General features: G+C 53.2%; 1 protein-coding gene across 2 annotated transcripts in view; it reads left to right on the forward strand.

Annotated features, from left to right (window-relative positions):
* The window catches only part of IGF2BP2 (insulin like growth factor 2 mRNA binding protein 2), a 103,991-nt gene that overhangs the window by 75,323 nt on the left and 3,644 nt on the right, over positions 1 to 25,024 (forward strand). The window contains exons 8-15 of one of the 2 annotated variants that reach the window (XM_045029762.1): positions 621 to 743; positions 1,204 to 1,339; positions 1,624 to 1,752; positions 9,591 to 9,659; positions 15,215 to 15,331; positions 21,611 to 21,685; positions 23,123 to 23,254; positions 24,195 to 24,308. In XM_045029762.1, the coding sequence (XP_044885697.1) occupies positions 621 to 743; positions 1,204 to 1,339; positions 1,624 to 1,752; positions 9,591 to 9,659; positions 15,215 to 15,331; positions 21,611 to 21,685; positions 23,123 to 23,254; positions 24,195 to 24,308 (895 nt within the window). The remainder of the gene's footprint in view (positions 1 to 620; positions 744 to 1,203; positions 1,340 to 1,623; positions 1,753 to 9,590; positions 9,660 to 15,214; positions 15,332 to 21,610; positions 21,686 to 23,122; positions 23,255 to 24,194; positions 24,309 to 25,024) is intronic. The other variant, XM_045029764.1, reaches the window with a different exon arrangement.

The raw sequence follows: 25,024 nt of genomic DNA on the forward strand, positions 1-25,024 counted from the left end.
GGTACTAGAACGTGCCTGGTCTGACAGTAAAGGAAGCCAGCCCACGTGTAAAGCCGTAAGCTTTCAATAATGCCTTAGGACCCATGCTTTCAACACTTTTCTGCTTCTCTCCCCTTCTCCCTGCTGGAATGGGAGTCCATTTCCTGTGTTCTGGAGATTTGGGTCGATTTCCTTTTTCCCAAACAGTAATTTGAAACAAATAGTAGCAATTCATCTTGTTTCATTGAAAAAATTTAAAAATCCCTTCAAGAAGTTTGAACCAAATGAAAAATGTTTTTTGTGTGGTTTGAATTTTTTCATGGAAAAATACCAGCCCATTTTCGACCAGCCCCAGTTGCAATCAGTCTTTCTAGATCAGGGTTCTTTTGATTCCCCTCCTGCCCCAAACGGTTAGCTGCAGGAGGAGCTGTTTGTCTGGATTTCCTGTAAGTGTGGAGAGGACTCTACAAACGTGCAGGTTTTGCAATGAAAAAAGTCCATGTGATGTTTTTGTCTTGCTTTTCTTTTCTTTTTGTATGTGTTCCTGGTCAGGAGAACTCCACAGTTTGGAACATACTGGTGAGAGGAGAACGGGGGAAAAGGAACTTTAAAAAACACCAAACGCCTTTTGTTTCTTTTAGCGCCGAAGAGGTTCCCTTGAAAATCTTAGCACACAACAGTCTGGTTGGGAGACTTATCGGCAAAGAGGGACGAAACCTGAAGAAAATTGAGCAAGACACAGGGACCAAGATCACCATCTCTCCGTAAGTTGTGATATCCTGGCGGAGGAGAACAACCCACCTTCAGCCCAGAGAGCTACTGCATGGCCCAAAACCGGGTTCCTTGCTCTCTGGCTGCGGGAGGGGAGATGATGAGGGCAGCCCTCAGGGTACACGCTGGTGAGTGTGTGGAGCATAGGACTCCTCCAAAGGTGCACAGACACAGGCAGGGGTGCTCCACCCAGCCCGGCACTGGTGAAGACATAGATGCCAGTAAAACGAGCCATGTTGGGAAGGTCTGGAGTGGAAACAGGACATCCAGGCTATGCTCCCTCCCCTGCACAATGGCCAGTGGAAGTGGCTGGCCAGTGGGGGATAATCTGCAGCCCTGGGTTCTTCCTGGCTGCTCCAAGGAGAAGGTTCCCTGCTCTAAGCAGGAGGGTGAAGGCAGCTTGCTTTTCTGTTGCTTTGATGGCAGCAGTTTCACCTGTTCATAACTGCTTAGTTTACAGGATTTAACCATTTATAACCCTGAACGGACCATCACGGTGAAGGGCAGCATCGAGGCCTGCTCCAATGCCGAAGTGGAGATCATGAAGAAGTTGCGAGAGGCCTATGAGAATGACATTGTCGCTGTCAACGTAAGCGCCCCCTTCCAGCTGTTCCCATCTTCCCAGTAGAGACCTCAAATGTCAGGGCCAGAGCCAGACTTAGTCCAGTGGGAGCAAGTGAAGTTGGCCCCAGGGTGTTTGCAGGCGGTTCTGCTCGTCATGGGGCTGATGCAGAACGGGCCCTACTGGATCGAGCTGTCTGGGCAGACATGTAGGAGTCATTGGGCACTTCCGCGCGTGTGGCTTCCCCTCTTCTTCCCCACTTCCCCCCATTTGTTCCATGTTTTCCACGTCTCTGTGTTTTGCATTTCTAGCAACAAGCCAACCTGATCCCAGGGCTGAACCTCAGCGCACTGGGGATCTTCTCCACAGGGCTGTCCATGCTGCCCTCTGCAGCGGGGGCCCGCGGAGCTGCTGCAGCTGCCTCCTACAACCCCTTTGCGGTGAGTACCCGGCAGGCCAGGCCTGTGGGGGGGGTGTCCCCCTAGCTCAGTGGGGTTAGGAGGAGACACTCTCACGCTAACCCTCTAGTGAGGAAAGTTATGGCTTTGGCATGAGGTGTCCCGTATACACTCTTGTATAAGAGCACTGATTTTTTTTCTTGATGGTTTTGGGAGGATTTGTTTATACCCTGATCCCTCCCCCCCTGGGGCTCCAGCACCAGGGAGATCCTGCTTCTTGCAGGAGTATGAGCTCTTCAGGCGCCCACAACTTTCCTCAGCCTGCGGAGATTTGGCGCTCCCAGCAGGATGGGGCCTCACGTGCTATATTTGAGGCTGGGTACCCAGAAAGGAGAAGCAGCGCCCCAGCACTGTATAGACTTGTGTATAATCTCTCCCAGTTAGGCGTAGGTCAGTACTTTCGTACGTATTTTTTCCTTTAAGGGCTTGCTGTGGCTTTAAATCTCTGGTCTGCATTTGGAGCAGCATGGACCTGCACTGCGCCAGCAGGAGCAATGCACCTTGTGCTTCTCTTCGGGGGTGCAGAGTGTGCTCCCTTACCCAGCTCGCCTGTGGAATGGGGCGGGGGCGGGGCTGGGGTCTGCATGTCTGCAGGTGACAAGCTTGTAGAACAGCACGTATTGGTGGTGGGTGATCCCAGGCTCTGCACACACCCCTGCAAACCCTGAAATAAGCACACTTGGCGTTCACGTCAAACGCTCCTACACAGGGCCCAGACCTAGTGTCCATACTCAGCAGCTGCTTAGGCAGAAGTCAGTGGGAATTAAAAACAGTAACAAGGCCAGGATTCAGGCTATGGAACAGTTAAAGGAGGTAGTGATGAACCAAATCCGGCACCCTCTGGATTCGCTCATCTCTACCCATCCCACTGTAGACTTTGAGACATGGCCAGCTGGTGATTCTCAGCTCAGTGTGAAGCCAGGTTCTGGAGCCTGCTTGCTTTCCTAGTGCCTGAGTGAGCGAGGTTTCTAGGCAAAAGCTCATCCCAGACAGAAATGGTGCAGCTGGGCAGGAGCAGAGCAGGGTTACTGGCTGAGTGCATGGGCAGGAGTAGTAGCCATGAAAGAGCTTGATTTTAGTAAGGCTTTGACACAGTCCCACGTGACGTTCCTGTAAGCCAACTAGGGAAATGGGATCTAGATGGAATTCCTATAAAGGTGGGTGTACAACTGGTTGAAAGACCTACTCAAAGAGTCGTCATTAATAGTGTGCTGTCAGACTGGGAGGTTGTATTTAGTGAGACACGTACAGCTCAGTCCTGGGTCTGGTGCTAGTCAATATTTTCATTAATGACTTGGATAATGAAGTGGAGAGAGTGCTTATAAAATTTGGGGGTGACACCAAGGTGGGAGGGGCTGCCAGCACTTTGGAGGACAAGATTAGAATTCAAAACGATCTTGCCAAATTGGAGAATTGGTCTGAATTCAAACAGACGGAATTCAATAAAGACAAGTGCCAAGCACGACACTTAAGAGGGAAAAATCAAATGCACAAGTACAAAATGGGAACTAACTGGCGAGGTGTCGGGGCTGCTGAAAAGGATCTGGGGCTCTAGTCAAGAGTGTGATGCAGCTGCAAAAAAAGCTACTATCAATCTGAGATGTATTGAGAGGCATCTCCTATGTAAAACACGGGACGTGATAGTACTGCTCCACTCGGCACTGGTGAGGCCCCAGCTGCAGTACTGTGTCCAATTCTGGGCGTTACTCTTCAGGAGAGACATGGACAAATTGTAGGGAGTCCAGAGGAGAGCAACAAAAATAATTAAAGATTTAGAAAACCTGGCCAATGAGGAAAGGTTAAAAAAACTGGGTCCGTTTAGTCTTGAGAATAGAAGACTGAGGTGGGGACCTGATAGTCTTCAAATATTTTAAGGGCTGTTATAAAGCGATCAGTTGTTCTCCAGGTCCACTGAAGGTAGAACAAGAAGTTCAATCTACAGCAAGGGAGATTTAGGTTAAATATGAAGAAAAACTTTCTACCTATAAGGGTAGTTGAGCTCCAGAACAGGCTTCCAAGGGAGGTTGTGGTTGTGGAGGTGTTTAAGAACCAGTTGGACAAACATCTGTCAGGGATAATCTAGGTTTACTTGATCCCGTCTCAGCGCAGGGAGCTGGACTTAATGACTTCTCGAGGTCCCTTCCAGCCCCGCATTTCGGTGATTCTGTGAAGAAGATTGTGAATCTTTCCTCCTCCTTGTGATGGGTCTTCACAGCCTTTGTCTGTGTGTGTCCATCACCGCTCCGGAACTCCCACGGGGCAGTGCTACCCCAGGGAGTCCTTTATCTGGGGTGGCCTGTTAGGGGCAGGCTTCAGCTGTGACTTTGGCTCTTCCATGCTCTCCTGGTATAACATGTTCTACAGCTGAAAGTCACTCAGAAGCTTCATGTGCTGTGGCCAGCTCTCAAGTGGGGTGGGCTGACAGACACATGACTTCTGCACGCTTCATTCTGCACTGCCTCCCAACCCATTTCTGGTGCAACTCTAAGTGTGCTGTCCTCTGTAAAAGCCTGAATTACTTGGGGTGGGTTACCTCGGAAACAGCCTTCCTGGCCATGCCCATCCTTGCTTTGGCTAAGTCGGGATCTGAGTACCCCAACAGAGCCCATGCAGGGTGATTCTCAGGAAGCAGGGCCAGGCTCTTTGAGGTGGCAGCGAGAGAGAACTGGGAAAGGCTCCTGCAGGGGTGAAGAGCAGCCCTTGGCTTGGAAGTGGATGAAATACCATAAAGCAGACATAGCTAGTGTGAGTAATGCTGAGTAATACACCATACCTCTGAAGAATGGTTTCATCTTGGAGGAGGGCTGTACGTTTGTCGGGTGTCAGACGACTTTGATGTCAGTTCATGGGAACTGTGTTTATTACTTGATCGTTTCAAAACGAGTGGGATAATTTTTTAACCAGCCATGCTGGCGTTGCCCCGTTAACGGTGCAGCAGTGCCTCTCCAGGGGTGGGATTATGATGACACGCACAGCCACTGCACTCTCTGGAGACGTGAGGCAAAACCAACCCAATCGGACCAGTTTTCAAAAACTGCCCTGGCAGGTGCCAGACACGCCTTGGAGTGGACACTTCACTCTCTGTGCCTGTGTGTCCAGAGCTGGGACAGCTACCTTGGCATCCGTTTGTGAAAGGTGATAGAGAGCCCAGAGCCATATATGATAAGTGACTGTGTATTCTGAGCTGTGTTCTTCCTAATCTGCCTGCACAGTACGCAGACAGAGATGCATAGATAGAGCATGTTGAGAGGATTGACAATGGAAGCTGTACGATCAGCTTGATTTGCTGGTATGGAGTGATAACTTCTTGATTTTGGATAGCACTGGAGGAAATCACAGAGATGGCTTTTAACTCCTGCAGATAAACCCCTGAGCTACGGCGTATCTAACAGTCCGTATCACCATTTCAGTTCAGCTGCTGTAACTATATTTGGGGCTGAGAACAAGTCTATTTACTTTTATTATTTTTTCTGAAAACCATAGCGGCCAAGTGATTGGAGAGGGATGGTGAGTTTTACACCGTTCAGAGTTGAAATACTTGGGTGATGGTGCAGAAAGGACACAAAATGTTGACTGCAAAACCAGCGTGTGTGTGTATCTGTCAGGGCTTTGGAGCGGAGCCCAGAGCTGGAGCGCAGAGCAGCTCCAGAGCAGTGGAGCTGCAGGTTTTTGCCTGGAGCTGGAGCGGAGCTGGAGCACAGCTCCAAAGTCCTGGTATCTGTGTCCATGCTTTTCTGCATGGTGTATTTGTGTGTGTGTGTGTGTGTATGTTTTGCTCATGAGCACTGCATGTCGATGTTCACAGTTCTTAGGACTGGTGCATTACTTTGGGAACGTGCACATGATATAAGGGAGGCGTGTACATTCCCAGCAAACTCCTGTGACCCCAAAGCCCCAGCAAGGCTACTTGGCCGTTTATTTTTAGAGAAAAATTAAATGATTTATTATGCCAAATATAAAAAGTGCTCCAGGCCAAGCGTTGGCTCCCTGCCCTCTCCTTGTCAGTCTCACCACGAGTGGAGAGCTCTCACACTAAGCTACTTCCTTCCCTTCTGGAATGTTTCTTGGGCAAAGGGGGAGGAAAGGTAAAAAGCCCTATTCCCATTCTGACACCTATAGGTTACGCAACCTCTAGCGGTATATGCGCAACAGGTGAGGAACGGAGTGAAATTAGAAACAGGGCATAGTATTGAAAGAATGTGCCACTCAGGAGAGCTCTCCTGGGAAGCAGAGGGTGCATGTGTGTGCATGGGCGGTGTGTGCGGGAGGATGGGGGGGATGCAGACTTGTGTATTAGTGCTGTGCATGTGCATTTCTGTCTGAGGGGTACAGTTCTGCCTCCGTCCACCCAGACAAATTGTCCTGCAAGCAACTAGCGTCGTTAGTCACTGTGCATTCTGAGCCTGTCATTTGTGTCACTCTGTACAGTCATAGCAGACATGAAAGAGCTGCAAACGCTTGGCTGTATCCTGCAGCTCTCCTGCGATGAGTGAGGGTGACAGCTGCTTGTGATCAGCCCCCCGAAGATCTGATGCACGCTGTTTTAGAAAAAGGGCTAAAATTCACCCTGCCGTCCAACAAACTGGGCTCTGTTTGGTTTTTTATCAAAGCCTTTGTAAGGTGATTTGCAAACATCTATTGTATAAAGTTCAGTCAACCAAAAGGGAGAGAATCCTCTGTGGAAATCCTATTGCAAATTAAGGCCAAATAATACATCCATGTGCACTTTGATATCAAATATGCCTGCTTGGAGATGCTTGGGTGACTGAAAAGTTGAAGGGAATTAATGCTCCTGGAATCAAGGCTTAGATGTTTCACTTGGTGGCTTTAAATCCCTTCTAATAAGCCAGGACATGTAGAAGCCATTTGTGTTTGCAGTCTTTGCTCCTGGAGGGCCAGGCACTCCCGGTGTTCAGGCAGAGATTTCTTCCACTAGCGAGTGATATGGCAGGCAACGCAGACACCTGTGTCAGTCGCACACAGTAATATCAGGTGACACCATCTGAGGCTGCTGCAGATCAGCAAAAGCCCCACAGAGCTGTGCAATGTTTCTGTTGAGGATATTGCAAAAATGGACTTAATGAAATACATAACGAGAACAGGCGAGGATGTCTCAGCAGAGCTGTGCGGGTCTCCCACAAAAGCACTGTTTGGTGAGGCACACACATGTCTTGTATTCGTCAATACGTGCACACATCAAGTCATCTGTTTCTTGTACCTCCAAACTATTCAAGCTCTAACAGCTTTCTCTGGGAGGGTGAACGCACTGAGAATGGCTTTGGGCTTTGTTCGGATGCTGTTTGTCTGTGGGGTGTTTGGAGACAGACCCTTGGTGGACAGCAGGCCCCTCTGCCATTTTTGTTCTGAGTGTGTGTTTATGGGTGTGAGCATGTAGGACAGCGTGGCAGCTGGCCGCATGGCCTGGTGGGTAGGCCAATGGCTTGGAAATCGGGAGTCCTGGCTCTGCCACTCACCTGCTGGGTGACCACAGGCAAGTCACTTCACTTCTGTGCCTCAGTTTCCCCTCTGTAGAGCGTGTTCTGTGGCTTGCAGTAGTGCCTCGTGGTCCCAGACCCATTGTACCTAGCACTGGATGGACAGCACCTCTGGATGGAAAAGGCTGCAGTCTACACAGACCAGACAGGGTAGGGGCAGGGATAGAACATACCAGCCAAGAGACCAGACTGTCTCCCCCTGAGTGCGCGCCCAGCCTGCACAGGGGGCCCATGCGGAGCTGAGGGCTGGGCCTGAGGCCCAGGGGAGCTGTGAGTGTGACAGGAATGGATAGGATGGGAGCCAGTGCTGAGCACAGCATGGTTACCTTGCTGCTGTCATACGCAAAGCTCTGTAATCCCAGCCAGCCTGCTATGCCCTGGCTCTGCTGCAGCAGCTGGAGAGTCACACTCAGAACTTGTCTACACTACAAAATTAAGTCGACCTGTGTTCAATTTATAGCCCCCCCAGTGATTACTGCTGTTTTTCATATCCCTACTACCATGCTGTCGGTGGTGTGTGTCCTCACTAGGCAGACTTCCACCTACTGAAGAGGGGTAGTATGGGGGGCTGAGAGCCCGAGCTTACCCCCACGCCCGGTTCTCAGGAGTCCAGCAGCTGCCGAGGATCCAAGTGTGGAGCTCCGTGCCTGGAGCCCAGGTGTCTGCCCTTCTCCCAGCAGGGAGTGGGGCGCCAGGAGCCGCAGGGGTCAGCCGGGCTCGCAGTGAGGAGCTCAGCATCCAGAGCTTGGGTGGCTGCCAGGGTTCCAGCTGGTTCCAGCTGGTTAGCTCTCTGGGGAGCTGAGAGCCCGGGTGGTAGCTGGGTTCACAGCTGGAGCCCCCGCACGCTGAGCCCAGCATGGGGTTCGCAACAAGGAACCTACTAGCCTCTCTTGTCAATTTCACAGCTTCAGTGTGGACCCGTGACATTGACTAACAACAGCTGATGTAAGTATGGCAGCATCTACAGAGACGCTGCATTGCCTAACGACACCACATAAGCCCTACGCCTCTCGTGGAGGTGGAGTTATCCTGCGGGTGCAGTCAGGCACTTACATTGGCAGGAGCAAGGCTGTAGTGTAGACACTGACACAGGTCGATGTAAGGCAGCTATAGTGTAGCCCAGGCCTCAGTTTCTCACACACCCTGGTCCCTTCTCTGGTTCCGCTGCCTTTCCTCATGTCCCCCAAGTTTAACTGTGGCTAGGGTTAGACCTGCCTGTGTGAATCTCTTCCTTCTGGGAGGGAGTGCTACAGGTGACTGAGATCACGCTGTTTTCACTGTGTCCTCATGCCCAACTTCCTCCTCTCTGCAGGACCAGGTGGCTAGTGCAGCCTGCTCCCTCCTCAGGGCCATTCGCCAAAGTATAAGGTTCCTCCTGCCTTTTGCTGCCTCCTTTGGACCAGTTGGTGATATGTTTTATTACAGTCCTGATCCCGTCAGCAGCCAGGCCAGAACTCCACCGCATGGCTCAGCTGTGCACTCTGGGTCAGCTGCAAGGTCTGAGCGTGAGCTGTCCCATGCCACTGAGCTCAGTGGGAGCAGGGTCAGGCCGTTATCAGTTACCCCCACATCCATCCCTCATACAGGGAGCACTGTCATGGTGTGTTCATGGGGCAGCACCCTGCGGACTCTGGGTGCCAGCCCCTGCGCAACCCTGGCTGTTCTCTCTCTTTGTCTCTTGTCTCGTTCTCCACTTCACAACAAGGCTCCAGCCTTGGGACCCCTCCTGTGGTGCCTGGCTCTCCCCAGGGGGACGCTGTCAGACGCCAGGTGTGGCTGACTAGTGTATTTTCCTGGAAATATTGTGCTAGCAGGAACACGAGAGAGCTCCCTGTAGAGCAATGTACAGAGATTCTAGCATCACTGGGGAGCACCCTCCCCAGCCTATCATTGGGTGAGCCACTGAGGGCTAAAGTGCTGCAGAAACCAGACACAGCCATGCTGTGAATGGGGGTCCCCCGGGGGGGTTGTCAGGATATGCTCCAGGTTTGCATGGCCATCTCCATCAGTTTCAGTGGAGATGGGCTCGTTTACATCAGCCCCGGAGTTTTGATTTCCCTGGGGGAGGGAGCCAACATTTCTGCTGGGTCCCAGCAGGGGTTTTGGTTGTTCCTCAGGCCTGGTTCTCGGTTCATCTTGGCCCCCCCGTGTTAGGAAGTACGGCATGCGCAACGCAGGGGACGCAGGGAAGCCGGTGTACATGCACACTGCGAGGTGCTGGGGGTAGATTCCCAGCAGCCAGCCCCCGGACGTAGCACAGGTGCGGTGTATATGGACCGTGCTGTCTGGGAACCTGCACTGACTGTGTTTTCTTTCCTGCCGTAGAGCCCCTCGGCATACCTCTCGGGTCTGTACGGAGCCTCCCCCATTGGCGCCTTCCCACAGCAGCACTCTGTAAGTGCCCACTCTGCCCATGCTGGCACCGCTCGCCCTGCTTGGCCGCCGCGTTGCTCTCTTGGCTGTGATTCTGTCCGGTGCTGCTCTGCCATTGCAGCGAGCGTGCCAGGTCAGTGCCCCCCTGGCAGCCGGCGGCAGTGACGCGGCCACTGGAAATGAGGCTGTGGAATCCAGATGCCTGCAGGGAAACGTTGAGTCCTTTTCAGAGTGCGTTCCCGCTCCCCTCTGCACAAGCCAGCACATCGGCTCCCGTGCAGGGCTCCCCCGCAGCACGGCACAGCCTGGGCACCTCTCCTGTGTCTCCGCAGGCCTTGGTGCCAGAGCTGTTCCAGTCCCCAGCACCCAGAGGCCTGGTAGCGCGCTCTCACTGCACGTGATGTGATGTCGTTACAAACCCGAGCCCCGGGATTTAAACCCAGCCACCAGGAGGAAGCAGCAGGGGCTGTGGTTTTCTTTTAGCCCCCGAGAATTCCCGTCTGTCCCACTCCCACCAGGTGGCCCATGGTGCATTTACTGTCTCCCCATGTGTGCTCAGCGGGGAAGGGGGTGATGAACTGATCCTTTTAAAGGGCAGGTCAAGGACACATGGCAGGACCTTCCCCGTGCTGGGGTGTAGAGTGGTGGGGGCCCTTTCCCTGCAAGGGGCACGCGGGTACGGCTGCTGCAAAGGAGGGATGGCTGATGCAGTGCGGCACCAGGTGCTTCTGACGACCATGCAGAGAGCCGCAAGGAGAGCACCGGGTCCCTGGTGTCACTGCTCTGCCTGTGTGGGCAGCAAGGCACTTCCAGCCCAGCGCCTCCACAGGAGGCTCATGGGTGGGGAGCCCTGGTGGCTCCTATGCAGCCCTGGGGTCCCCTCCGGAGCAGGGTCTGTAGTGCTGGCCTCCCCGAGAGTCTGCCCCAGGGGGTTTGGGCTTACGCTCCTGGGCTTTGCCCCTGAGAGTGGTTCATTGCCAGGCTCTCCCTGACCCTGAGCCCCTACCCCGGCGCTAGCCTGGTCCCAGGATGAGTACGGAGCTAGCAGTTCGGTGATCTGGCCAGCCAGGGCTGGAACACAGACGGGGGGCTGAAGCCGCCTCTGCCTGTATATCGGGCTGCAGGACAAAGCCTCAGGAAGAGGCACCGTCTGCCTCAAGCCAAGAGATCCCCGGCAAGAGCCCCAACCGCTGGCTAAGGCAGCGTGTTTTCTCCTCATGGGAACCACTGGCCTAGGGCTCCACGAAGGCCTCACAGCCTTTACGGATGAGCCAGAGATGAGCGACTCCCCGAAAACGCCCTGCCGCCGCCCCTGCCATTGCCTCACAATTTACCCTGCTGGACCATCTGTCTGGAGATGCCACTGCCCCTTCATCTACTGCCCTGGCACAGTGCCAGCCTCTCCACACAGCGCCCTGAGCACCTCAACCCCACCTGCTGGCACCGGCCCTTTCCCTGCTTGGCTCCAGGCTGGGACACTGAGCCACACACACATACGCACGCCCCCCAGTGAGAGGCGGACCGAGCCCACCCACACAATTCATGTAGGCCCCTAATGCTACCAGCCTGGGCTGGAATCGGGCATGGCCCCCACAGAGCAGGCTGGGTACCTCCATCTCCTGAGCCAGCTGATGCCTGGGGAGGTTGTAAAGCTGTCGCATGCTCCGGGCTCCAAGCGGGCATTTGCACATGGCCGTGGCCACAGGTGGTTTCTCTGTTCCTCCGCTGCACATGGGAGCTGCTACGGCAGCTCTCCTGGGCAGCTTGTTGCTGCTGCCGTCTTTGTGCCTGGGCCCTTTCCGGGGGGGTAGAACCCCGGGCTGGGAGCTGCCCCAGGCGAGGTCCTAGATAATGGACACACCCCTCTGGGCCAGGCTGTTCACCTGGGGGAGAAGTTGTGGGTGTTTGTTCCCATCGGGGGTAGAGCCACATGCAGCTCCTGTGAGGAAAGGAGTGTGACCTGGGGTCCTGTGCTGAGCCCTGGTGGAGTCGGGAAAAGACCAAGAGCCAACATTTCCCCAGAGAGAAGCCTGATGCTTCACTCCTACAGCCCCACTCGGCCCTCTGAAGAAGGGCCAGTGTCCATTGATGCTGGGTTTGGAATGGGCCTTGGAATGAATGATGGGTGCAGCCCCTTGGATGAGGAGACCAGGACTGGCATCTACTCAGTGCCTTCCTGCAGCATGCACCAATGGCTGCTCTGCCTGTCAGTTCTGTGCCAGTACAACTGCGTCTGTATTAGGGGTCCTAGCGCTTTCACTAGACCAATATAAACTCCCTACCCTACCCGAAATAGCTAAATCAGAATCAAAACTGTGTGTAGAGCAGCCTCAAACAGTACTTGCTTTTACCAGGGGCGTCTTTTACCAGGGGCTTTTACCAGGACAGCAGAAATGGCCTCTAAATCTGCTGTAAGCCCTATCTGGGGGTCTTCTTTTCCCACCCTCTTTCACCACGCTGGCAGTGTTTAATGATGATTATGGTGTTTTAGCCAGTCAGAGACACACACGGGGGACCCATCCTCTGGCAAATGCTCTTCTTTCTAGTGCTTAGGGGAGGAGGCTTTGAGAAACGCTCAGCGGTGGGTTGGATTGTTGAACCTTTTAAACATGGCACGATTGGATTGTTGGTTTTACCAAATCGAAACCTTGCACGAAGCAGCCGAGATGAGAAATGCAGATGGTAAAAGTGAAGAAGCCATGAGGAGAGAATGTTCACTGGCCCGGGACGGCCGCGTGGCTACTAGGTGGATCTCAAGGATCCTAGGGAAGTTTGGATTAAGAACTGGCAGGTGTGTTAGGTGTGCTCCAGATTGTGTGCAGAACATGGTATGTCAGCACTAACTAGGGACTTGCGAAAAGGGGCCAGTTGCCTGGCCTTGGTGGATGTGGAGTGGCCCCCGAATAAGGGAGCTGCAGTCAGAGGAGGAGGCCACATTGCTATGTGTGCATAGGAACCCCAGCCAAAGCTGTGGGTGTGGCTTCTGCTTCAGAGAGGTGACTTTTGCTTTTTGAAACAGAAATTGCCAGCTCTGGAGATCAAAGCCCTTCATCACCCAGGCAGGGGCTGCTGTGGTTGTAGCAGGCTAAGATTTCCCTCACCACCATGCCAAAACCACAGGAGCTGGTAACATTGCCTTTCCCCCAGCCCTTCCTCCAGCCCGTCCTTCTCTGAGCACTGGGATGCACATGTACTTGAGGACACTGCATCTTCAAGGGTCTTCCAAGCCAGAGCAGCAGAGGGGCACTGGTAAAGCCTGCTGGGCAAGGTGGTGTGTGTCCCTCCCACTCCCCTGCAAATCCAGCCGGCGAGCAGCAGGAGAGCAGGGCTGTGATGTGTGCCTCCATGCTCACCCGCTGTGTGTGAGTGTGGCCTCCTGGCTGCCCTGGGCATGAGTGTGGTGTGACATGGAATTGGGGGCAGGGGGTAGATCACAGCGGTCTCTGTATGCACGTCACTTGGGTCAGCTAATCTGAGAATGCAGGTGCATCACAGGGCTTTCAGAAGGGGGAAGGGCCATGTGTCCATGACCAGTCGTAGCAGCACCCCAGCATTTCCTGCATGAGCGTATCCGGGAATCGGCCTAGGTTTCTAGCCATCACACTGCGTTCTGGGGGCGCTAGCATTTCTCAGGGCTTTGCAGAGCGACACACGGTGTGCTCAGGGCAGTCAGGCTCAGCCTCCCGAATGAGCCCTGATTCAGTCAGCCTGTTTGAAAAGCAAGGGGGTTCATTTAAGCGATGCTCATAATATGCTTGGCTTCCATCAGCTAGCTCCGCAGTCATACACAGCAGTGCTTCGGATGATTGTTTATGGAAATGGCTCTCCTAGACCTTTCACCAACACTTCCCATCATATTCTCACAGCTTGGCTGAGAAGTCCTGTTGTGGCTGGTGTGATTCCCTGGGTATGAGTTGCAAGATCAGGCCCGACGGTAGTAAGGGAAGATTCTTTTTGTTCAGGATCTTGACCTGTGTATCACTGTGTGTCTGAGCCACATTATCTGGGTGACTTCTGTCTGCAGCTGTGGTTATGACCTGGGTCTGCTCCAGTTGCAGTTCTCCAGGGGAGTTCAAAGGGAAGTGGGCTGGGCCCTCCGTCTCCCCCAGATCTCACCTCTCTGACTGCGTGTCAGCTGGAGAGCCTGTGCGGAGACCCGCTCTTTGCTGTGTGCACCTACGTGGCGAGCAGTGAACCTGTCGTGTCAGTGTTCCAGCCCCTATTGCCCTGGAAAGGGCTCAGAGCCCTTTGCCAATGCTCACTGAGCAAGCCTGGCTCGTTAGGTCGTTAACCCTGCAAGATGGATAAGGATCTTCAGTTTAAGCTGACGTGTGCGCAAAGCCATGTCAGCATCTCCCCCTTATTGGTGCTGTGGGGACAGTTACTGTTCTGCCGCTGGGCCCTGCACCAGAGCCAGGACTAGTCGCTGGACGCACAAACCCAACCCAGAGCCAGGCAGTGGGTGGGGGCAGCCTGCCTGCGTGCTGGGGTGAGAGCCGATGGCCAGAGCGGGGAGCCATGGTGCAGTGAACGTGGGGTAGTTCACTCTCCGACACCCCTGTGCCTCCCACCCCCAGGGGCAGGGAAAAGGGGGCCCCCAATTACCATAGTACACAAGGCCCCAAAATTTTTTAGCCTGGCCCTGGTGCTGGCAAGGGGACGGGACCCAGCTTTGGTACAGCATTAGTGGCAGCCTGCATCCAGGTCTTTCTGCAAAGTCCTGCCTGGCAGCACAGCAGGGGAGCAGAGACCCTTTCTCAAAGCCAGAATTAAAGACATTTAGATCCCGGGGGCCCTAGCGACTTACCCAGGGGCTGACGTCTTACCCGTGGCAGCTCTGTGATGGATCAAGGAGGAGCCTGGCATCCTGATCCCCCACCCCAGCCTCTCTTTGCTACGTCACGAGATCAGTCTAGCTGTCCTCGTACCTATGTTAAAATCAAGACTGGCATTTTCTAGGAGATCGTCCCTAGTTCACACCCACAGGAGTCCCTGGGGAAGGGTCTCCGGTCTGTTCTGTGCAGGCACTCAGGCTGGGCCCTTCCAGCCCAGGAATCTCATTTTTCTGGGCTGTGCGGATCAGAGCACATGGAAGCTGTCCACATACTTGTGCGTGAGGATTTCGTTTGCATCGCAGCTGTCTCCACGCTTCTCTCTCCTGCCCTATCGCTCGCTGCACTGTGCCACACGCAGGTCGCATCTCTTGCATGCTGCTCTGTGTGCCCACTTGTTTACGCATCATCTGAAAACTCAAGTGCCTGTTCAGATATTTAGATGCCTTCCTGGAGTGTAACATTTCAAATATCTAGGTCTTCATAAGCAGTGAAATGCATAACAATAAGAGAACCCTCCCACCCCATCATAGGAGAAGAGCATGGTTTCATGGGCATTTTAGACATGCTCAGCTTTGCAGGTTTAATTTCTCCCGCAGGGGGCAAATCAGCTGTACTCCGATTGCATGCGTCCAAGAGCCATGAAATGGAACCCTGCCCTGCCTGCCGAGCGGCTGGGAAAGCATCAGGCAGGCCGGGTTCCGACTGAGAGCTCTGTGTTTGTGTTTGTCTCTCTCCTCTCAGTTGCCGGCCCAGGAGGTTGTGAATTTATTCATCCCGACGCAGGCAGTGGGTGCCATCATTGGGAAGAAAGGCCAACACATTAAACAGCTGGCGAGATTCGCTGGCGCCTCTATCAAGGTAAGCAAAGAGCCTGGCTGGCTGCCTTCATCCCCACCCTCCTCCTCTCGGGTGTCTTCCGGCCAACTGCCAAGCTGACACGGAGAAAGGAATCGGTACCTTGACACACTGGGGCTCAGAACCCCAGCAGTCAGGCACCTAAATCCATTTCAGGCTCGGGTGCCAAATGCTTCTTCATCTCTGTCCCCCTGAGGGCTCTGATCTCTCCCCTCCCGCATCATGTCTGTTGATGGTGACATCCTCTCGTGAGCCAGCGGGGGGATGTCACTCCAGAGCGTCTGCCATCCCCAAATCTCTCAGCTTCCGTGAGCTACAGGGGGTGGTGCTGCTGAAACCTGTACAGCTCTTCTGATGTGGGGAATACCACCGCAATGGTGATTAGCTGACTACTCACAGGCAGGCATTGTACCAGTGCTGCTGGCCCCTGGGGTGGGTGAATGGGATGGTCCCCACCACACCGCTAGGGAAATGGAGGGGCAGAAATGCAGTATTCAGACCTGACCGCTTCAAAATGAGACATTTGTCAGAATGGCTCCATTTTCAGCCGGTCCCCACTAAAGGTGACAGGAGCTGCAGGTACTGAGCCACTCTGGCAGGCAGGTGCCTCAGTATGGACCTAGCTGCCTAATTTGATTCCCCCCCTTTGACATTGTTGGCCAGAAGTTTGAAGTGATTTGAGTAAGACCACTGATGACGAGGCCAGGATCTCCTGCCCTCCCAGTCCTACTCTAACCACTAGACATACTAACCCACAGCAGAGGAGAGACACACATGCCACCGTTGACGCCTGTCTCTTCAGTGCAGCTTCCTTCCCCATCGATCCAGTCCTTGTTTTACTGGAGCCGCCTGGGGAGAAACCAGAGTTCAATCTAACCAGTGTCTGGGTGTAAGGAGCTTTGGGGAAAAGCATGCCAGCGTGAACCCCTCAGTCCGGTGTCCTGGGTGCAGAGTGTGTTTCTGGTTGAACAAGACGGCTGCAAACACAAATACTTCTCTAATGGAATAGCCCCCATGTGCTTTCTAGTGCACAATTATAAAACCATCAGGAAAGCTGAATGGACAGGGATATTTAATACTCGACACAGCCCAAGACCGCTCTAGAGCTCTGACTCACAGGTCAAGCCCCCCTCAGATCCTTTAGAAAAAGCAGGGTCACTTGGAAGATAAAATAGTTTGCCATGGTTGAATCACTGTAACGGGAGACTGAGTCTCCTTCCTGGTGTGAAGGACTTGCTCCACTCGCTCACCAAGTATCATTTATTTTTGCCTGCCACGAGGCTGCAGCAGAAGGATAGGGTACAGCCCAGTACATTTTTCATGGTGAAAGTGCACCCATGGAAGAGCCAGAAGGACACCCCTGCAAATAAAATGGGTAGCACAGCACCCCTACTCCCTATATTTGGAGGATCTCTCGCCATCTCTTTTTTCCTTAGTTTTTCTTTTCTCAGAAAAGAGATATTGGAATTGGAAAAGGTACACAAAGGGGCAACAAAAATGATTAGGGGTATGGAACGGCTTCCGTATGAGAAGCGATTAATAAGACTGGGACTTTTCAGCTTGAAAAAGAGATAACTAAGGGGGGGATATGATAGAGGGCTATAAAATCATGACTGGTGTGGAGAAAGTAAATAAGGAAGTGTTATTTACTCCTTCTCATAACACAAGAACTAGGGGCCACCAAATGAAATTAATAGCAGGTTTAAAACAAACAAAAGAAAGTGTTTCTTCACACAAATCACAGTCAACCTGTGGAACTCTTTGCCAGAGGATATTGTGAAGGCCAAGAGGATGACAGGGTTCAAAAAAAGAACTATGCTACTGCCTTACGCACACTGGCTGCCACATGTGATTCTGGGGACTTGTCAGACTCCTTGATTCAGGACAGGACAGTCTGCGGCACTGGGGATCCCGCCTGTGGGAGCGGCTGCTCTGGGAAGGTGATCTCAGACTAGACAGATGTTTACCCATGGGACATGCAGTGGAAGCTGCAAGAGAAAGAATGACAGCCCCAGAAGTATGTACAATGAGACAACAGCAAAGGCGAGCAGGTGGCCAGGGCTCCGTGAGATGAATTTACCATGGGAGACGGCTTGAGCAGGTAGAGAGAGGCCCTGTGCTAGGACAGTACTGCAAGGAACAAGACAAACTGAACCAGTGTGGGCAAAGCAGACAAAGGTCCCCAAAGATTGTCAGACTTGTCCAAGATGGGCATATCGGGCTCAGGTGTTGGGACAGGAAAGCAGGAGGAGACAGTACCAACCTTCGTGCATGCTGCAATGTTAACAAGGAAACACCCTGTGCAATTTCAGCTGAAGAGTGGGGCCTCCTGAAATGTGATTCCTCAAGGTGAATTGGACTCTCACACCCATTTCGAAGAGCAGGTGCAATCTAATAATGTAATAATAATGAGAGCACAATGCAGCCCATAGAAAAATATGTCACCTCATAGTAACTAGTCTGGAAAACAACAGCCAGGGCCAGCTGAAGTTTGTGGTGGCAGATGGCAAGCACCACAGACCCCTCTTGGGGCATACAGCTGTACAAGCCCTGGATGTGACTGAGGGCAGCATCAGAATTTCACAGCTGCAGAGCAAGAAGAAAAAGGAGGAGTCCCATGGACAATGGAGGCAATGGCAAAAGCATTTGGGGATGTGTTCTAAGGCAACGGGGGCCTAGCAGGAAAGCTGTTCCTGGAAATAGACCCCACAATGGAACCTGTGCGCTTAGCGCAAAGGCCAACTCTGGTAGCACTGTGTAATCTGGGGCACAAGGAGCTCAACAGTCTGCAGAGTGGGGGTATCATAGCACATGCAGAGCCAGTATAGCCTCAGTAAGCAGCATGGAGGTGTACAGAAGCCATCAGGCAAATTACACATCTGCATAGACCCAAAGCCACTGAACCAGGGATTGAAAAGATGACACTATCCACTGCCCACCATTGATGCCATCTTGCTAGAACTCTCCAAAGGCAAATCTTTATGGTCTCTGATGTAAGGAATGGGGTTTGGCAAATAAGCTGGCTGACAACCTTTGCAACAACATTTGGTCACTACAGGTGGCTGCACATGGTGATGGGCATAAGCCCAGCACCAGATGTGTTCCAGAGAAGACTCACCCAAGTGCTGGAAAGACTGCCTGGGGTGAACATAATTGCAGATGATATCCTCATTGTAAGTGAAGAGAGCAACAATACAGATGCTGAACGAGACAATGACAGAAAACAGGCTTTTCTACAACGATGCTGGGACAAAAATATAAAACTCAGCTCCAAAAAGAAGCCAATCAAACAGCATGAGGTGCCATACGCTGGACACCAGCTCATAGCAAGGGCACTGAAAGTGGATCCCAACAAGCTCAAAGCATGCTCCAGAGGGTGTGAAAGGGATGCAGTGGTTTGTAGGAACGACAATGTTCTGTCCAAGTTCTGGCGGCAGTGGCGGAACCCATACAACAGTTCCTGAGGCAGGATATTGAGTGGGACTGGCAGCAAGCGTTGGACACACTGAAACAAATGATAATGGATTCCCCGCCCTGAAGTACTACCAGGCAGGAGAGCTATCTCCCAAAGAGGCTGCAGAAAAAGACATCCAACCAGAGAGGCCAGAAGACGAAAGCCAACTTCTGGTAGGAGCAGAACCAAATTTTCAATTGAAAAATGAACTGAGAGTGTAGGTCAGAATCATATTTTGAGGACAGAGAACTGTTTTCCTTGCCACAGTAAGGAAAGATGTCAGGCAAAAAATACACACCTCACACCTGGGCATTGACAGCTGTCTGAGTCCGGCTTGAGAGTGTGTTTTACTAGCTGTGAATGGATACACAACTCTGCCCATGGATAGAAGGGTGTAACACTTGTCTGTCACATGATAGCCGCCAGCAGAAGGAGACCGTGTTACCACGTGAGCTGCCAGCCTACCCATGGGAACAGGTGGGAGCAGACGTATTTTCCTTCAAGGAGAAGCAGCGCTATTCAGTGCTATTCAGATGCAGCGTACCCCCAGAGTAATAGAAAGGTGGAATCAGCCATGAAAACAGCTAAGAGACTGTTACACAAGGCTGTTTCCTCTTCCTCCTCCTCTTCTTCCTCTTTGTTAGCAATTTTGGCACACAGGGGTGCCAAACAGTCCAGATCAAGGAAATAGTGGGATGAAGGACCAAAACCCTGCTACCAGTAAAGGGAGATCTGTTGCAGCCAGAAGAATGGAGATGCTGTGAAAGGAGATGGCCAAGAAGCAGAGAAAGCAGGTACTAGAAGGGAGGGGTAAGGAGTGCAGTGGCACACAGATCACACGAGGTGAATGCACAGGAGGGACGAGTGACCCGAAGGAAGAGGAGACACTTGGGAGCCAGCAGACACAGCACCCAGAGAGAGCCCACAGTGATACAGAGATCCCCCCCCAAATGGAGGGACAGAACCATGCCGAGACCGACCCCTCAGGGACGGAGGAGACTCCAGAGACAGTTTGCTGGGCTTGGAGAGAGATGACAGGAAGATGGAGCTAGGTTGCTCCTGGTGCAGTTGCCTGCTGAGGAGACCAAAGTGTGTTCCAGAGCCTGTGACCAGCTGAGTCTGGGTAAAGACAAGCCCAGCTTGGCTCTGTGCTAGGAGTTTCTGGCCGAGGGACCTGGGTTGGGAGCTGGGTGTCAGACTGTATCGCAGTGTCTGTAAAATCGTGAAGATGGACCATGACCAGCGGGACTGGAGTCATTGGGCCCATGCTCCCTGGAGGGACTGTCACTGAGGGGACACCAGCAGGCCAGGCAGTGCAGGGAGCTGGGCTGGATGCAACGCAGCCACGTGGACAGCAGTGCACAGGATTTAATAGTTCCACTTGTTCAGCTTACCCCGCCTCCAGCATCACTCCTGGCTGATGCGAGGAATACAGGACGAGGGGGACAGAGTGCTGGGGGAAGGGCTTTGTCATGGGGGTGCCCAGCCCACACTCAGGCTGGGCTAACCCAGGTGCCCAGACCCAGGCGCCAATCACCAGGCTGACCTGTGCAGTGAAGACAGCGGTGACCTGCCGCTCTTCGTTCATTCCCCTAGGAGAAACGAACTCTCCCTCCTCTGGGCTGAGCCAGCGTATACTGAACATAGACACCATTGGCAGCTTCCCATTCCACTGTAACTGGGGACACAGCTCCTCCCCTTGGGTCCGGGGGGAGCCCATAGTGAGGGGCAGGCTGAGCCCCCGGCTGCTCACATGGCTTTTGACATGTGAAGACCGAATATCTCCGCACAGCAGTGCCCCTTCCCACACACACACCACCCCCTCAGGGAAATGTAGCTGGGTCCAGGGAAGGCAGCTTGCCGTAGGGAGCAGCTGATACTCATGGGCAGTGACTCAGTGATACAGACAGACACACAACCACTTGGGGGCTGGGTTCCAGGCCACCGCAACGTGGGTCAGCCGGTGTGTCATTCTTGAGTCAGGGTGAACGTAACGCATGAATCAGTGTTTAACTCTTCCCATGTGAAGGCAGTGTGAATGCCATGGCAAATGCTGCTGGACTCTCGTGTTGAGCTTGTCTCAAGACAGAGGGCCTGTCCGATCCCATTTCCACAGAACAGACCCCCACAGTGCCACTCCCCTGAAGTCGGCGGGGGCTAGATAAAGGCATGCTGCCCGCTAGCATCTGCTAACACACCTTGCAACTGACCCCCTCAAGCCTCCAGGTGCCTCTGTCATCAGGGGCACTGTGACTGCACACCTCCCTGCTTGTGCAGGACTCGGCACAATCCAGCGCAGCCAATTGCATGTTCAGAGCCTGCATTATTTTTTCAGCAACGTGCAGGCAGAGATCTAGGGAGCTGGGCACGTCTGCAAGCCCTTCTGCACAGCATCCAAATGCTCAGATCTCGGCAGAGTTTGTCAGGCCAGCTCAATGGGCCTTTCAACACACCAGAAATGTTTGCAAGCAATGTCCCCTTTTGCTGAAAACCCTCAAAGGGAAATGCTGATGAAAAGGAGAGGGAATTCATTTTTGTCTAAACTTCTCCTGGAGAAAATCCTTGTTTCCCAGCCAGTCCAGTTCTGAACTACTCTAGTGTGAAATCAGGCTTTTTGTAGACAGAGCAAATTCCACTCTGCATCCATTAAAGAACATGAAATACTGTGAACACTCTGACGCCTTCCTGAGATCTGGCTGAGCTCCCCATGACACACACAGTCTGAGTGCTCTGATGGGGGGGGCAGACCCAGGGTCAGGTGCGGGGGCTTGGGGAGAGAATGCCAGGCTCATGTTGCTGTTAATCACTTGCCTCTCTGTGGCTCGTAGATTGCACCAGCAGAGGGTCCAGATGCCAGCGAGAGGATGGTCATCATCACTGGGCCCCCGGAAGCCCAGTTTAAGGTCAGTGGGAAGCGGGTAGGGCGGAGCGAAGCAGGGGCTCTGTGACACTGTACAGATTCAAAGCCCCCGGGTGCTCGGCCCTGGAGAAGCCAGAGCAAACACATGCTTTAAAGGGTAGCTCTGAGAACTCCGGGTTAGCAGGGAGGGGAGAGAGCAGACTGATGGGCCTGATCCTGTGTGAAGGGAGCTGAGGCTCAGCAGTAGCATCTCCTCCTTGTTGCCAGTGGGAGGGCCGTGCTGTTTGCAGGCCCTGCTGCTGTGTGCCCCCACACCTATCTGAGGGGATGTTTGTGCCCCAGAGGAGTGGGGGGAGGGCTGGCAAGGTGCCCCGGGCACAGTGCCTTGCCTGGTTTTGCTAATGAGGCAGCCTGCTCTGTCCCGTCCATGCAGGCTCCATGCATGAAGAGAGCTAACTGCCCAGATGTGCTCCCGGCCTGGGGTGGAGGCCCCCTGCCTGCAGACAGCCACCCAGAAGGGGGGCTGCATGACCCTTTTACAGCCAGGAGAGGGTGCTGCTGCCCAGCAGGGAGCCAAAGCTCAGCATTATAGGGACACATTGGCAGAGCTCAGCTCCGGTTCCGCCTGCAGTCTCGGGCTCCCCCTACAATTCCAGAGCAGCTGAGTGTCACTGCAGAAGCGATCAGTTCTCAGACAGTTAGCCATGTTCATGGGCGTCATGTTGTCATTATGATTCTGTGTCAACACCTCCTTGAAAGGAACAGGGGTAGAGCACACCTCAGAGTTGTATCCTCTGCACTCACAAGAGCTATGGACCTACAGGACTAGTAACAGTTGCATTCTGCAAAAGGCAGTTGGGCTATCAGCAGGGGGCAGCACTGCCTCGATGGCCCGCTTCCACTCTGCACTTACCGGAAGGAGTCTGCCAACAGTCCTGCCTCGGGATCCCAGTGTCCTCCTCTGGCCTTCACGATGCCCTCTGGGCTCGTGGTACAGAACTGGCCATGTAGAATTTCAGGAGTGCAGGGCCCTGGCGCGTGAGGTGGCGCCTGGATGGAGCCCCAGAGCATGAGGTGCCACACACACAAGGCAGCCCCAGGGAGTGGTGTTATTCCCATCGTGCAGGCAGGGAGCCGAGCTCCAGTAGGTGAAGGACCAGATGTCCCAGCGTGCTAAGTACCCAGGATAGGGGCCTGATCCAGAGTCACTGGACGCTAAGAGCATTTGAAAATCTGGCCACTTCAGCAAGATGCCTAACTGGGAGCTGCTGCGTGTGGGGTGCCTCTGAACCCTGGCCTTGGCCCCCCAGGGGGTCTAAGGGAGCCAAGAACTCACCTTGCCTCCCTGTCCAGTGGTTTAGCCCATAGACCACTCTTCTCCCTCACTGTGGCCAAGTCCAGTTCTCCCTTCCCTGCCCCACGTGCACAGAAATAGAGAGCTTGAGCCTGGAATTCACCATGGGATCTTCTTCCTCTCCAGGCCCAGGGCCGGATATTTGGCAAACTGAAGGAAGAAAACTTCTTTAATCCCAAAGAAGAAGTGAAGCTTGAAGCCCACATCAAGGTGCCTTCCTCTGCAGCTGGACGCGTGATAGGCAAAGGTGGCAAAACGGTACATCAGCCAGACCCAGGAGAGGGGGGAGCCGTGGAGCTGACATTCCTTTGGCTTTGTTTGCTGATTGTTCTGTAGCTTTTTTATAGCCGCCCAGCATGGAGAGAGAATCACATGGGACAGGACACCCCTGCACACACACCCAGCAAAGCAGCTGGGGTCACTTCAGGGCCTTCAGTAATGCAAACAGCTCTGATCCTGCAGCAGACATGGACCACGGTCCTGTGCTGTTGGGTCTTTCCCAGTGAACTGCACCAGCAGCCCTGGCAGGAGAGTCTCTGCTGCGTTAGGTTGGCATCACCGCCTCTGGCGCCAGTCCTGCTGATGCCTGAGCCAAAACTGTCTCTCACTGAGTCCTTCCCTATACTTATTGGCCAGCTGGAGGCACTGCAGAGCCATTAGCTACCCATCCTTCAGTCACTTTGGGGGATGTCCTGATTCCTTAGGGGGAGGGTATTTGGAATTGCTGGGCACTGCCACAGCTGGGTGAGCAGAGCTGAGCTCATACTGCTGCTGATCTGAGAAGCCCAGCAAGGTAAAAAGGTGTGTGGGAAGAGGGGAGAGATCCCTCCAGTCAGCTGGTTGGACTCTGCCTATGGCTAACAGTGCAGAGTCCAGTCTCCAGTGAACAAAGCCGCGGTAAACATGCTTTGCCTGGAGGTGCTAAGGAGGGAGACAGAGAGCTCCCAGTCTGTCCGCCGGGTGCAGCCCGTCCAGGATCCATAGAGCGCTGGATCCATTGACCACAGCCCTAGCCCATCTCTTCCACATCCCAAGCAGCCCGCTGGAGCAGACAAACCAGAAGAGCAGAACACCCCTGCTGGCTGTCCTGCTCCTGGCTGGGCTTTGAGGAAAACCCAGGATCAGTTTGGGGGTAGGTGCAGTAGCTGGAGTGGTTAACAATGCACACAAACTGTTGTTAAAACTTCTCTTGCTACAGGTGAACGAACTGCAGAACTTAACCAGTGCAGAAGTCATTGTCCCCCGTGACCAAACTCCTGATGAGAATGAGGAAGTTGTCGTTAAAATCATCGGGCATTTCTTTGCCAGTCAGGTACAGGGCATGAATATTTTTCAATTTCCAAATTATTTTGTGGCAGAAGGGAAATCTGTCCGCCCCTTCACATCAGGGACAAAATCTGTATTATCTATGCAAATCCTGCCTTGGTTCTGATACAAGGGTGTGAGGCCTGGCTTCCCATAAATACAAAACCATTTCAGTACGTGCATTTGGGTATGTTGTCCCTAGATTTAAAGTGTACGTATCACACACACGTCACTTGGTTTCCTATATGTGTAACCAGCTCTGTTCATGTGATACTGAAGCAGTTCATTTGTAAATGATTGTTACCATTCTAGTACTGTTAACTTTCCCACATTGCACACATCAGCTCTCACCCTGTTCCCATTGGAGTCAATAGGAACTTGGGCATTGATGTCAAGGCAAACTGGATCAGTCCCACTCTGGATATCAGCGTACACACATTTCACAACCTAACCCGTGAGCAAAGAGGTCAGAGTTGTATTCACCTGAACCTTTCCATTGCCTGACCATTAGTTTGCTTAAATTTGCCTCAGTCACATTGCATCTGAGTAGAATTTTGCATTTAATTTCCTTCCTCCCTGCCCCCCCCCCCCCCAAAAAAAAGAAGTCTACCCCTCACACCATCCCCAGGTGACAGCTGGGGTCTTGCAGGTCTAACTGCTGATTGGAGCCATTCTGTCAGTGTTAGTTTGATACAGATCTGTGTCCATATCTGTCCACCTGGA

Source organism: Mauremys mutica, chromosome 9 (genome assembly GCF_020497125.1).
Source record: "Mauremys mutica isolate MM-2020 ecotype Southern chromosome 9, ASM2049712v1, whole genome shotgun sequence".
Classification (NCBI taxonomy): domain Eukaryota; kingdom Metazoa; phylum Chordata; order Testudines; family Geoemydidae; genus Mauremys; species Mauremys mutica.